The 13,628-nt window shown below is 40.9% G+C and overlaps 1 protein-coding gene across 1 annotated transcript in view; it reads right to left on the bottom strand.

The window, feature by feature from the left end:
• The window catches only part of PLEKHB2 (pleckstrin homology domain containing B2), a 28,145-nt gene extending 15,523 nt beyond the window's left edge, over positions 1–12,622 (bottom strand). Inside the window, exons 1-2 of the mRNA XM_042457321.1 lie at positions 12,460–12,622; positions 1,028–1,072 (exon numbers count right to left, since the gene is read on the bottom strand). Of these exons, the coding sequence (XP_042313255.1) occupies positions 1,028–1,072; positions 12,460–12,601 (187 nt within the window). The 5' untranslated portion in view covers positions 12,602–12,622. The remainder of the gene's footprint in view (positions 1–1,027; positions 1,073–12,459) is intronic.
• Between the last annotated feature and the right edge of the window lie 1,006 nt (positions 12,623–13,628).

The raw sequence follows: 13,628 nt of genomic DNA, 5'->3' as shown, positions 1-13,628 counted from the left end.
AACGCCCTTCCGCACGGGCGCCGCCATCTTGACGTAGCGGACGCATAGCGTCTGCACGTCGCACAGCACAAATAATGTTGTGAGTGCACCATTGGCGCCTCGCGATGTCAGAAGCGCGCCGCAATTAGAAGTGCCATTTGGGGGCTTCTTTTTTGCAGAGCGGAGGAGCCAAGCGGTTTGGACGCTTGGGCTCTTCCATGCTGCAAATGTTAGCGCCAGCAGACCGCCGATTTCAGACGGTCTGTAACGCACCTAAGTCTCTCTTTATAAGGCATGATTTCCAGACCCTTCACCATTTTGGTCGCCCTCTTCTGGACACGCTCCTGCTTCTCAATATCAGTTTTGAATTGTGGTGCCCAGAACTGGATAAAGTATTTCAGGTGAGGCCTGACCAATGCAAATTAGAATGACACTATTACTTCCCTTGATCTAGACACTATATTTCGATTGATGCAGCCTAAAATCACATTGGCCTTTTTAGCTGCCACATCACACTGTTGACTCATGTTCAACGTGTGGTCTACTAGCACTCCTAGATCCCTTTCACATGTAGTCTTAAGCCAGGTGTCCCCCATTTTATATTTATAAATTTATTTGCATTCACTGGGCTCTGGGGTGTGCAAACACTGCATTAGTAACTAGACTACTTCCTACAAAAGCTCATGCTGCCAACTTCTCTCTTTCAGTTAGTCTCAAAAACTGCTACAAGATCTCCCTACATACTGATTCTACAGACTAACCGGGCTGTATCTTTGAATTCTAGATTACATGGTATGCTGGAGCATTGTGACTGGATCTTCTCATATTTTCTATTTTAATGCAGCCGTTAATGTGATCCAAGCCACAGTACTAACAGATACAATGACTTATTCTTTCTTCCCTTGCCAGTTTCTCAAACAAGAAAGTTGTAGGAGGAACAGTCCATCCACTCTAATGGCTACACTTCGTTAACAAAGAAAACACAGGTAGTGTAGTTTGGCCTCAAAAGAGAAAGGAGAGAGACAACAGAATCTATTACTGTACTCACTTTGCCGTAACAGCCATCCACTTTTCACCAGAGCCATCACAAACGCTATGAAGAAAAGGAAAGGAGATGAGCCACTGATATTTCTCAACACAACATTAGAATGATGTGCATAAGATTGTCCTATATCATCAGCTTTGCAAAATATGAAGCAGACATCCCTAAGCACAGGATACAAATATGTACATGTATGAAATAACGTCCATACTGAGGCTATGCATGCTGATAACGGTAATACCAGACAGCCTTCCCCAAGCTGGTATCTTTCAAATGTGTTGAGCTATAGGTCCAGTGATCCCCGGGCAACATGCCATAAAGGTTAGAGATGATGGGAAATGCAATTCAACACATCTGAAGGGTAGCACCATGGAGAGGATGTAGGATGTCTTTCACTCATCATGGACACACGCTGCACCATGAGGAATGGGAGTCCCAACAAAGCCCAAGAAAGCTGCTGAATTATCCAGAGGGAACTAAAATCACCATACAATATGAAAGGTTCCTCTGTTTCTAAATAACTAGCAACTGAAGAGTTATCACATTCTGAACTCCAGGACATAAAACATCAAGTGTCACCTTTCATCCAAACCAATGGGGTTATTCATTTGTGAGAAAATAAAGACAGGAAATAAGGACAGTAAATAATGCAGCCACAAGAGCCTCCCCTTCAGCTGCCATTACCTATTCAGACAAGGGACAGAGCAAAGTATGCTCATACAGCCTTGCCAAACTGAGGTTTCTTACCTAAGTGAGAGTTGGACAACCATAAAATTTAATTTAGGCCAGGGTGGTCTTCATGCAGCTCGTCCAGCACCCCCCTCCCACAACACATTCACATAAATTTTGGTCCCTCAATGACAGATTGTACCATGTAATCCCCTCCCCCAGATTTTTTTTCCGCCTGAGGCCCTTGAAAATACAAAAACAAATCATAATCAATGTGGCCTTCCAACGTCCAATGGAAAGCTAAAATGGCCCCTAGATTCACAGAAGGTGCTGTCCAATCCCTTCAATTAAAAAATGGTGTGACTAATTCCTCTAATCTGTGTTGATTTGGGAGTCATTCCCACCTGTGGCATAATCTGCATTCCGATCCGGCTCCTTTCCGCTTTATAAGTAATTCCCAAAAGGTCCCTCGTTCTCACTAAAGGACCTTTTGTGGAATTGCTTTTTTTTTGCTAGGAATGCTTGTTGTTCACATTAGATGAAGCCAGGGGAAAGCGGCTCTCTTTCTCTCTTCCTTCCCTCCCCTTTCCCTCCTTCTCTCTCTTCCCCTTCTTTTCCCTTCTTCCTGCTTTCCTGCTTACCTTCCTTCTTTTCTTTTCGTTGCCGTCGCTTGCCCAGTGCTGGCCAGGCTTCCAGCGCTGCTACTACACTGCTGCCGCCACCGCTTTTTCGGTGCTGGCCAGCGCGGCAGCGGCACCGCAATCCCGGCCAACACTGGGCAAGCGGTGGTAGCATCACTGCAAGTCCAGCAGCACCAGGGAAGCGTCAGAGGCTTTCCCCTTCAATGAGAGCTTGGCTTGGGTTGCATCTGCACTGCAGAAGAGGGAGCAAAGCAAATCCGGGGGAGGAGGGCAAGAGACAATTTTTTTTAAAAAAAGAAATAATCGAAAAATTGATCTATTGCTAAAGCAAGTAGTTGCTTTAGCAATATATTGATTTTTTATTATTTCTATTGCAAAAAAAAAAAAGAATTGATTCTGATCTGGCATTCCCACTTATTGGGAACGCTTCAGAATCGATTCTTAAAAATTCCAAAGTAGTGTCAGGAAACCCTGGGTTATTTGTGTTTGCCTCGCTTCTTTCCTCCAATGAGGATCGGAAGTGGTTTCAAATGGGAACGAGGGTCATTTGCCCCGAATCATGCTTCGGAGCAAACTACAGTGGGACTATTATTAAGTAACAACAGCCACTCCCCTGAAGAGCAATGCTGGATCAGACAAAAGGTCCCCTTAATTCAATTTTCTGTTTCTATTGTGATCAGTCATTTACCTATGGGCAGCCTATGAGAAAAACATGGATGTGACTATATACATTGCATTTTCTGGAGTACCAGGAGCAAGAAAAAGCTGTCTGAAGCTTAAAGACTGATCATCATCTAAATCCAGTTGGCTCCCTCCCTGCTGTTTTTCTGCCAGCAGGTAAAGACCTTTTAATTTAGGGAGGTATTTGGTTCTTAATATCCCCATGGCAGATGGAGCTTTTAATGGGTGTATGCACTGTATTTGTACTTTATGTTTAGCAAGTGTTTTTAAAGCTGCTTTTAGCTTGTGCTTTATAACTTGTGTTTTCTAAATAGAAATCTGGTTCAATTATGTTTTAATTTTTGTATTAGTGGGTTTTTATTTTTAGTTGTACTGTATTGTGTTTTTAAATGGTTGTAAGCTGCCTTGAATCCCATGCTGGGAGAAATGTAGATATTAAATAAACAACAAAGAGCTTCGTTCAGGAAAACTTTGGTGCACACCATGATGGAATTCTGCAGCTGTGAGGAACCCACAGATGTGAGGACAGTTTGTCCTATAGATGCCAGCTGGGAAGAGGACCACAGAAACATGGATCACTTTTTGACGGTGGGCTAAAAAGGACTTTAAAAAGACACCTGCATTTTGCAACCTTGAAAATTCCCTCCAGAAACTGAAGATCTGTTTCTTAGTTGCCTTGTTTACTATGAAAAAAATACAGCAATAGAAATTTTTTTTGAAAATTATATTAAATAATTATAAAATGTTTTGTTTTAATTATATTTTAACTATATAAAAATATGTATTTTAAAAACATTGTATAATTATGTATAATAATTATAATTATTTAGAATAAAAACCCAAAGTGGCATAGTGATGTGAGTGTTGGACTAAGGCTCTGGAGACCAGGGTTTGATTCCCAACTCAGCCATGAAACCCACTGGGTTAATTTGGACAAGTCACATGTTCTCAGCTTCAGGGGAAGGCAATGGAAAACCTCCTCTGAACAAATCTTCCCAAGTAAACCACATGATAGGCCATAAGTTAGAAATGACTTGAACACACAACCACAAGAACATTTTAAAAAATGGATGAATTAATATGTATTTATCTTACCTGTTTTTTTTAAATTGATGTTGTGTTGATGTATGTTGTATATTGATCTGCTGCTGTTCCCTGTCTCAATCCACAGGGAAAGGTGGGTAAGAAATAGGAGGAAGAGGAGGGGGAGGAACTGCAATTACCCTATAAGTAGTGGTGTCATTCAAAATAATTAACAATTGGTTCTGAGGCCAATTGGATCCCAGGAACCAGATGGTGTTGCTCTTCCAAGTTCTGTGTCTGGCTCTGGCCATTTGGCAGCAGCCACACTGGATGGTGGGGTGTACAGCATATCTATATCCCCAGCTCTCCCCACAGCTCCAGAGGATCAAGTTATTTGCTGCTGTTGTTGTTAACTGCCCTCGAGTCAATCTCAACCCATGGTGACTCTGTGGATGAGAGATCTCCAAAAAAACTGTCCTCCATTGCTCTGCTTAGTTTCTGCAAACTCATACTTGTGGCCTCCCTAATAAGAGACCATCCATCTAGTATGCAGCATTCTTCTATTTCTACTACCCTCCACTTTTCTTAGCATTATTTTCTCCAGTGAGTTGTGCCTTCTCATGATGTGCCTGAAGTAGGACAGCTTCAGTTTTGTCATCTTGACTTCCAGGAAGATTTCTGTTTTGATCTAATCTAGGATCAATTTGTTTGTCTTTCCAGTCCTTTCCTCTCTTTTAACCTCCTCGCTTCTCTATCCTCCTCTTCCATTCAGTCTCTTCTTCCTCCTCCCTTTCACTGGCTCCCCTTTTAACCCTTCCTGCCTTCTTATTTTTTAATAATTTTAACAACCAGTTCCAGCAAACTGGTGCAAACTGGCTGAATGACACCACTGCCTATAGGTTAATTTTGTTGAATAAGAATAGAGCTGACTCCTGCTATGTTATACGAAAGGGAATAATTAAGTGAATTAAGTCCAGTATAGTACTTGTTTTTAACTCTTTAGGAATAAATATTTTCTTCCTGTCGTCTGAAGTTATTTATCTATGTGCTTATGTTTGAATGATAAGATTCTCTTTGATGCTTCCACAATAAAATACAGACTTTTAATGCTCATTGCAATCTTGCCAGAAACCTGGGAGAATGAAACAGTTGGTTTATTTGAGCTTATTATTTTGGGTAAGTGTTGTGTGCCTTGAGGTCTTTTCCAACTTATGGTGAGCCTATGACAGGCAGGATTTGCTCAGTGGGGGGTTTGCCAACGGCTGAGAGGGTGTGATTTGCCCAAGGCTCCCAGTAGGTTTCCATGACTGAGTGGGGATTGAAACCCAAGTCTCCAGAGTTGTAATCCAATGCTCAAACCACTATACCACACTGGCTCTCTTTGTGTGATTAATCTATGACAATGATTTTGGTTTTAGCTGGTACTGATAAGGGTTGTTCAATGACTGATACACCTTTTCAATGGCTGCTACACTAACAATGAAAGATGAGGAATCTAAATTTAGGGTGTCAGAAACAAATGCTTACCTACAAAGTGCCAACTGTAAACATGGGCAACAGTTTATGATTTTTTTGAGCATCATAAAGGAAGATTTAAGAGATGGGTCGGAGAGAACAAAGAAATACTGTAATCAAATTTTTTATTCAATGATAAATCCAGACAATTTTTAATTGATGTATAGTCTTAATAGTTAAGGATGAACCAATGGAGATTGCAGGAAAAGATTTGTAGGGTTATAAAGTTAGGGATAGTAAAAAGTCAAACTCATTTCCCTTCACTTTTCCTCATCTTTCATATTTCTTCACTTTCTCTTTCCTATCACTCAGTTTCCACTGGGATGTGGGATTTGCAGGCTTATTTTAAGATGAGAAAAGGAAACAAACTTTTGTTGAGGTTTGGACTGAAGCTTCTCTTTAAAACAAAAATCATTTTTTTAAAAGATAAATGGGAAATAAAAACTTTTTCTTCCATTTATGCCTTTTAAAAAACCTTGTGTGAATTCCTCTGTTCAATGTTTCTATTCTCGTGGCTGAATTTAATCAACACAACACCTCAAAACAGGTAATTTTGTGTGTGTGTGTGTGTGTAATTTATTTAAGTTACTTTTGGGTTTTCAACATGTATATCCTTGTCATTGGCGAAGCCTATGCAGAAATTACCCCCAAATAAATGAGATATTCAGTATTCAGTCAGATTGGGTCAATGTCTAAAAAGGCTGATTTATCAAATGCTTCTGCCTATTTCTAGAAATTGTTCTATTTTGCATGGGCTTTCATTCTGGTTCATGCATTAGACATTGCCTGGAAATACTGCACTGAATCTTCAGCAGTATAATCACCTTTATATCAAAAGCTTTTGCTCTTATAGGTAAAAGAGCTAGCAAGTATAACAAAGTTTTATAGTTATTCAGTTATATTTTATTTGTTATCCATGCTACCATTGCTTCAGTAGCTGTTTTAGCTACTATACAATTTTCTTATTTACTAGCCATAGTATAGTTATGCTGTAATCATTTTATTATTACTATTACTTCATATTTTAGGTTATATACTGATTTTATAAGCCTGTATTGCTTTTCACCATATAGTCTGTCATTTCAATTTGTAAATGATAAATTTACAAATTTGCTTTCTTTCCAGTGCACTGTTGATTCAAAGTTCATTCTCCCTTGTCATTAGAGCTATATAGAAAGAGCAGTTTAAAAAAAGAACCCCAATTTTCAGTTTCTAATAATGAGGCATTAAAAAGAATTCTGAACACTGCTGGAAGCAAAGCTGTATCAGTTACTGGATCTGCACATTGATTCTGTGTTTACTCCAAAATAAGGCGCACTTACTTCACTTTATTTATTTATTTATTTTTAAAAAGCAAGTGTGCCTAGGATTGCAGTTTCAATTGGGAAAAATACAACCCAATCTTTGTGGAATGATTTCTGAGTTCTAAAAAAAGAAAGAAAAGAAAAGAAAAGATACAATGAAAGAGAACATGGAAAGGGTGTATGTCAGCAAAGGAATGAACACACCTTGATTTACAAATACTGTATTAGATTAAGACTGCAGCGCTAAGAATTCTTACCAGGAAGTTAATTCATTCCAGAATTATTATATTATTATATTATTATTAACTTTATTTGAAGCGCTGTAAATTACACAGCGCTGTACATACAATCTTTTTAGTTAGACGGTTCCCTGCCCCAGGCTTACAATCTAAAAGACATGACACAGAAGGAGAGGGGGTGGTGAGGGGAAAGGGTAAGAGGTCCAGCCGTTCCTCTCAACCTCCGAGGCCTGGGGACCAAGGGATGGACTGAAGGGAGGGCTTGGCTTCAAAATGGAAGGTTATCTTATCCAGGGAAAATACATACTCACAAGTAGGATAATACATATACAGTACATAGCAATACAGGAATGGATCAATAAACAGCCAAAACAGAACATCAGTAGTAAGCGACAATTATGTGATGCCTGGGAAGGCTTCTCTGAATAGGATGGTTTTCAACTCCGTTTCCAAGCAGGTTTTAAACCACAGAGAACCCTATTTTCTCGGGGGGGGGGGGGGGGTTGGACAAAAATGGTGGACGATGGAGAAAAATATGGGCTCAGCCAGCTTGAAACATGTAGGTGGCATGGGGAGGGGCCTTCATGTCCAATGGTGTGTGTGTGTGATTTTTTGCTTCTACCAGGTCCAAAAAAGTACATACAAAGGCATAATTTTCAATTACATCTGTGTATGCCACCAAATATCACCGCTTTACTAATCTAAAAGTTTCTTTCTTACTACAGTAACAAAATACGTAATTTTCAATCATTTGATTTGTTTGGGTATACTAAATTTAAAAGCATAATTCATCCAGACAAAATATACCAGTTCTTTGACATGCTGCAGAAGGTGGAGATTCTGAAGCAGGAAGAAGCAAAAGGAGGCAAAGGCTGTGTTGTGCCAAGGCGTTGCCACCATGTCGCAGGAAGGATTTACTTGGCAGAATCCCAGACTTTATTCCTGAATCAGACACTTGACCATATCCTGTTATTCTGCAATATTTCAAAGTTTCTTTCCAGCATCAATCCCTCAGAAGTCATTTTGAGGTAGTAAAGCCAAATAAGCAGCATATAAATAATTTGTCTTAAACATTTGATTAACCATTCAAAAAGAAAATGTTTCATAATGCACCCTTTTCAGGTTTTTTTTTTTTGGGGGGGGGAATGGAAGACAATCAATTTGGGAAAGAAACGGTTAAAATGGTTAAAAATGATCTCTTTTTTCTGCTGGATCACACTACATCTCAAAAATACAGCCCAGTCACAGTACTGTACTCACTTTCTTCTGTATGTGTATGCACCTTTAAGTTCCCTGTCTGCTTACAGAGACCCAATGAATTTCATAGGGTTTCTTTTAAAACTGTCCATTATTCAATGTCATGAGGTTATTACAGCCTTCTACCTTTTTGGTGTGTACTATTTCTATGCTAGCGATAAAAGAGATAAAATTATAGGATAAGTATTATGGGCCTCTATGCCTCCACATAAGCATCTGCTATATATTGTGTCAGATCATTGGTTGTTCCATCAACCTCAAGTACTGTCTCTTCCAACTGAAAGTGGCTCTAGTCTTCACACAAAACATTTGCTCTATCACTAGAGTAAGATCTTATCTAGGGTTTTTTGTTGATACTGGAGAAATTATCTGCTCTATCACAAGCCCACACACAAAATCAATCAGCTTGTAGTATAAAATGTAAAGTAACATGTTTAAAATCAAGGCTGAATTGGGTTTTCAAAGATTCAAAGGATCAAAGCATTATAAAAGCATAGCTGATCAGTTCAAACTGGATTTTCTCGTTGTTTGATTTGAGGTCATTTTTGACTTATGGTGACCCTAAGGCAAACCTATCATAGGGTTTCCTTGGCAAATTTCTTAAGAGAGGGGTTGCCACCATCATCCTTTGAGGCTTGCCCAAGTGGGTTTTTATGCTAGGTTTGAACCTGGTCTCCCAGAATTGTAGTCCAATGCCCAAACCACTACACCACACTAACTTGGGATAATCTACATGAAAAAAAATCTGTTATGTCTAAATGACTGTACAAGGAGAAGCAAACAGCACAGCACACTTTCACTCACCCTGCAAAGGAATGATGACTTCATCCAAAAGAAACAAGTCATATATTCACTAGAGGTACCAACTATCAATCATTGACTTAAAGGTTTTCCCTCAAAAAATGAGAAACAGGTGCTAACTTTTTTACTCCAAGCAATCACTGTTAACATTAAACCATCCCATTCACTGTTGCTCAGGTTGTGCGTTGTCCCTTGTTGGCTTACGGCAACCAGCCCATGAATTTCATAGGGTTTTCTTAGGTAACAAATACTCAGAGGCAGTTTTGCCAATTCTTTGCTCTGGAATATAGCCTACAGCACCTGGTATTTGTTTGTGGTCTCCCATTCACAGGGTTGACTCCGCTTAGCTTCCAAGATCAGATGCCTTTAGGGCAGTGGTTTTCAAATGGTGGGGCAGGATCTGGGGCACAGGGACACAACACTTGGAGGTCCTGATCCCTCCTTCCAAACTTTTGTACGTGTAAAATTTACAAATGCTTCCAGTTAAATATTGAATTTACTTAAATATAAATACAGCCAGTCCTCCGTATCCACAGATTCTTTATCCATGCATCTACAGCTTGAAAATATTCAAAAAATATATACAGTGGACCCTTGTTATACGCTGGGGTTTGGTTCCAAGATCCCCCGTGTATAACAAAATCCGTGTATACTCAAGTCCCATTAAATATAATGACATAGCAAAATGGTGTCCCTTATAAAAAATGGAAAATCAAGGTTTGATATTTGAAATTTATACTTTTTTTGAACATTTTCAAACCGTGTACGCTTGAATCCGTGTATAAGAAGGGCCGACTGTAAATTCTAAAAAGCAAACCTTGATTTTGCTACTTTATATAAGAGACACCATTTTACTATCCCATTGTATTAAAGGGACTTGAGCATCCCCATACTTTGGTATCTATTGAGGGGGAGGGTCCTGGAACCAAACCCCAGTGGATACCAAGAACCAACTCTGTGTGTGTGTTTATTAATGTGTGAATGAAAATACACACACTAAACAAACAAAATATTTTTATTCATGTACTATGTCAAGTGCCAGAACCACCCAGAACCAATTCTATCTGTCCTTCCTACTATATCTCCTCGTCATTCGCAGATTGTAAAATAATCTTGTAATGTTGTATTGTTATATATTTTAATCATGTTTTAAGGTAATTTTATAGTTTAGGAGGGAGGGTGAGGTCAGAGTTTTGTGGGTTTTATTGTTTTTATACTGTGTATCATAAACTCTGCTGTTACCCGCCTCGATCCCCAAACGGAAGAGGCGGGATATAAATAAATATTATTATTATTATTATTATTATTATTATTAATTGATGGGGGGAGCGTCTGTATGTAGATGTAAAGCGGTGTCCCAAAGGTAAAAAGTTAGAGTACCACTGCTTCAGGGTTTTCAGGCCCTCTTGCTCTTATTGCACAGCTATTAAGACATACACACCTGGGGAAGGCAATGGCAAACTTCCTCTGAACAAATCTTGCCAGGAAGACCCCATGACAGGGTCACCGTAAATCAGAAAGGACTTAAAGGCATACAAAACAACAACAACAAAAAGGGCCATAAGTCAGAGATTATTTGAAGGCACACAACAACAACCAAGTATACTGATGGCCAGCTCAGGTTTCTTATCTATCAGAACTCCCATGGCTTGACATGGGGTGCATCTACACTGTACAAATAATGCAGTTTGAAACCACTTTAAGTGCTGTGGGTCCATTTTATGGAATCATGGGGTTTGTAGTTTCTACAGGTATTTAGCCTTCTCTTCCAAACAGTGTTGGTGCCTCACAAAACTGCAAATGCCAGGATTCTGTAGGAAGGGGTCAGAGCAGTTAAAGTGGTGTCAGACTGCATTATTTTTACAGTGCAGATGTACCCTAGCTGTATAAAAACCAGCAGAAATTCACCAGGTCAAGCTTTTCCCCTTGCCATCTCCCTTCTATAGCCTTGGAAGCCTCTCATCAGCTTAATTTCTGCTTCTCACGCAACTCTTAAAAAGGCAGAAGATCCCACACCAGGCGGGGATCTTGAATTACCTTGCCATTTAATTCAAGAAATACTGTATCTCAAAGGCAGAAAGTCAGTCCTCAGAGGGAGCCACTTTGACCAGGGTTATAGATTTGAGGGGCCTAGTCTGTTCCTCCCCCAAACCCTTTTCATGGGAATGTCATCCATGCGCTCACCTCACTCCAATTTCAATTCGCTACACCCTCTTCTTTGGAGGTCTTTAAACAGAGGCTGGATGGCCATCTGTCGGGGGTGCTTTGACTGTGAATTCCTGCATGGCAGGGAGTTAGACTGGATGACCCTCATTCTTTCCCCCTCCCAATGTGGTAGAAACACAAAGTAAGCCCACCCAAAATCCATGGAGGAAAGGCGGCTATGGCAACTTACTCCAGGCACGCTCGCCTGCTAAGAGGCCCAGGAGGATTACAAAACAAGATAGCCTGACCTCAGTGGATTTGACCCTGCCAGCTTGTCTAGACAGGCTGCAGCTGCCAGGCTGCCTTGAAATGGCTCCCTCCTCCAGGGAGTTGTGATGAGAGGCTCCAAGGTTTGAAGGCCCCTGGAAATATTAGGGGGGAGGGGACATTTTTGTCTGTATTTTTCCTGAATCATGCTTAAATGTTCTATAATTGATTTTCTTCCTTTTCCCATTGTTTTCTGGTTTTTTTAATCAAAGTCCCCCTCCCCATTTTTTCCACAAGGAAAAAATGGGGGGGGGGGAGACAAGATAAAAAGAAACTGTGCCAAGAAAAAAGCATGATAGTGTATTGTAGTGGTTTGAGCTTTGGACTATGACCCTGGAGGGCAGGGTTCGAATCCTCCGCTCCACCATGAAAACCCACCGAGTGACCTTGGACAAGTCACACTCTCTCAGCCTCAGGGGGAAGGAAGGCCATGGCAAACCTCCCCTGAAGAAATTGTGCCAACAAATCCCTATGATTGGGTTCGCCAAAAGTTGTAAAATACACACAAACACACGCACACGGGGTCACCATGAGTCAGAAACGACTTAAAGGTACACAACACACACAGGGTCTCCATATAGACAGTAAACGACTACAGCCACACAACACACAGGGTCGGCCTAAATCAGAAATGAGTCAAAGGTACACAAGGCACACAAAGAGGGTCGCCGTGAGTTGTGAACGACTTGAAAGGCCCATAGACACAGAGGGTAGTCCTAGGTGGAAGGCAGACAACACACACACAGAGTTGCCATTAAGTCAGAAAGCAGGAAGGTAAACAACAACAACAACCTCCCTCCCCAACCCGGCCATGAAGGCTCAACAACTTCGGGTACCTGGGAAAGCAGCCCCGGCCAAGCCTCCCTCGGTCCCCAAGATGTCGGGGGCCCTCCCTGTTCTCCTTCGGGTCGTCGCCCGCTGGCTGCCTTCTTCTTCCCCGCAAAAGAGAGAGAGAGAGAGAGAGCGGCTCACGCACATGCCCCGCCCCCTCCGGGCCCCTCTGACGTCAGAGCGGTCCTGTGATCGGAACGCGTCACTCGGCGCTGCCGCGCATGCGCTCAAAGCCCGAAGAGGTGGGAGGGGAGGCAACTGCTCTCAAAGCGGATTGACTTGAGGCAAATGCCTCAACGACGAAACCAACCCTTGGCTGAATGCTTTAGTGTTTATCATCATCACATCATTATTATCATTATATTAAATGGACTGAGGCAAATGCCTCAGTGAAAAAAAAACCCTGGCTCGATGCTATTATTATTATATTAAATGGACTGAGGCAAATACCTCAACGAAACAAGTCCTTAGCTGGATGCTTTTGTTTATTGTTGTTGTTGTTGTTGTTATTATTATTATTACATTAAGTGGATTGAGGCAAATGCCTCAGCGAAACAAACTCTTGGCTGGTGCTCTTGTGTGTTTTTTAAATTATTATTATTATTATTATTTTATATTGTACTTTCCCCCCAAAATTGGGATCCTGTACAAAGCTGCTTACAAATTTTAAAAAAAATACAGTGAAGGACATACAAAAATGGGCATTAAAACAGAATTAATCTGCTATAGTGTTCAAAGCACATAACTCATTAAAAGAATAAAATGCGATTTAAAAGAGAAAAAAGTCTGAGAACAGCACATGTGTCGCGGCAATGAGAGACGCAGAGACAGGAATGGGGGTGCAAAGCTTCTTCTGCTGGCCAGGTCTTGGCCAGCCCTTTTTATTCACATCAGGGTTACATCAGGTTTTACATTATCTCATTGTACATCAGAAGGCAATTTGCGGAATCAGGGACCAATGTGTACTCTGGAGATTTCTAATTAGCAGAGGGGAGCAGGATGTCTACACTGTCTCAGCCGAATCAACATGGGCTTATCCAATCACGGATAAAGCATTGTCTACTAGAAGGCAAGTCATAATCCTATGGTCTGCCAGTAGGGTTATCACATTTCCAGCTTGGTAAACATTGCTATCCTGGGAGGGGTCGCATCCTCTGGGCTTCCCAGGGGATGC

This window comes from Sceloporus undulatus, chromosome 3, assembly GCF_019175285.1.
Source record: "Sceloporus undulatus isolate JIND9_A2432 ecotype Alabama chromosome 3, SceUnd_v1.1, whole genome shotgun sequence".
NCBI classification, from domain to species: Eukaryota; Metazoa; Chordata; class Lepidosauria; order Squamata; family Phrynosomatidae; genus Sceloporus; species Sceloporus undulatus.
The sequence above is the reverse complement of the archived record's forward strand: the minus strand, read 5'-3'. Positions and strand labels throughout refer to the sequence as shown.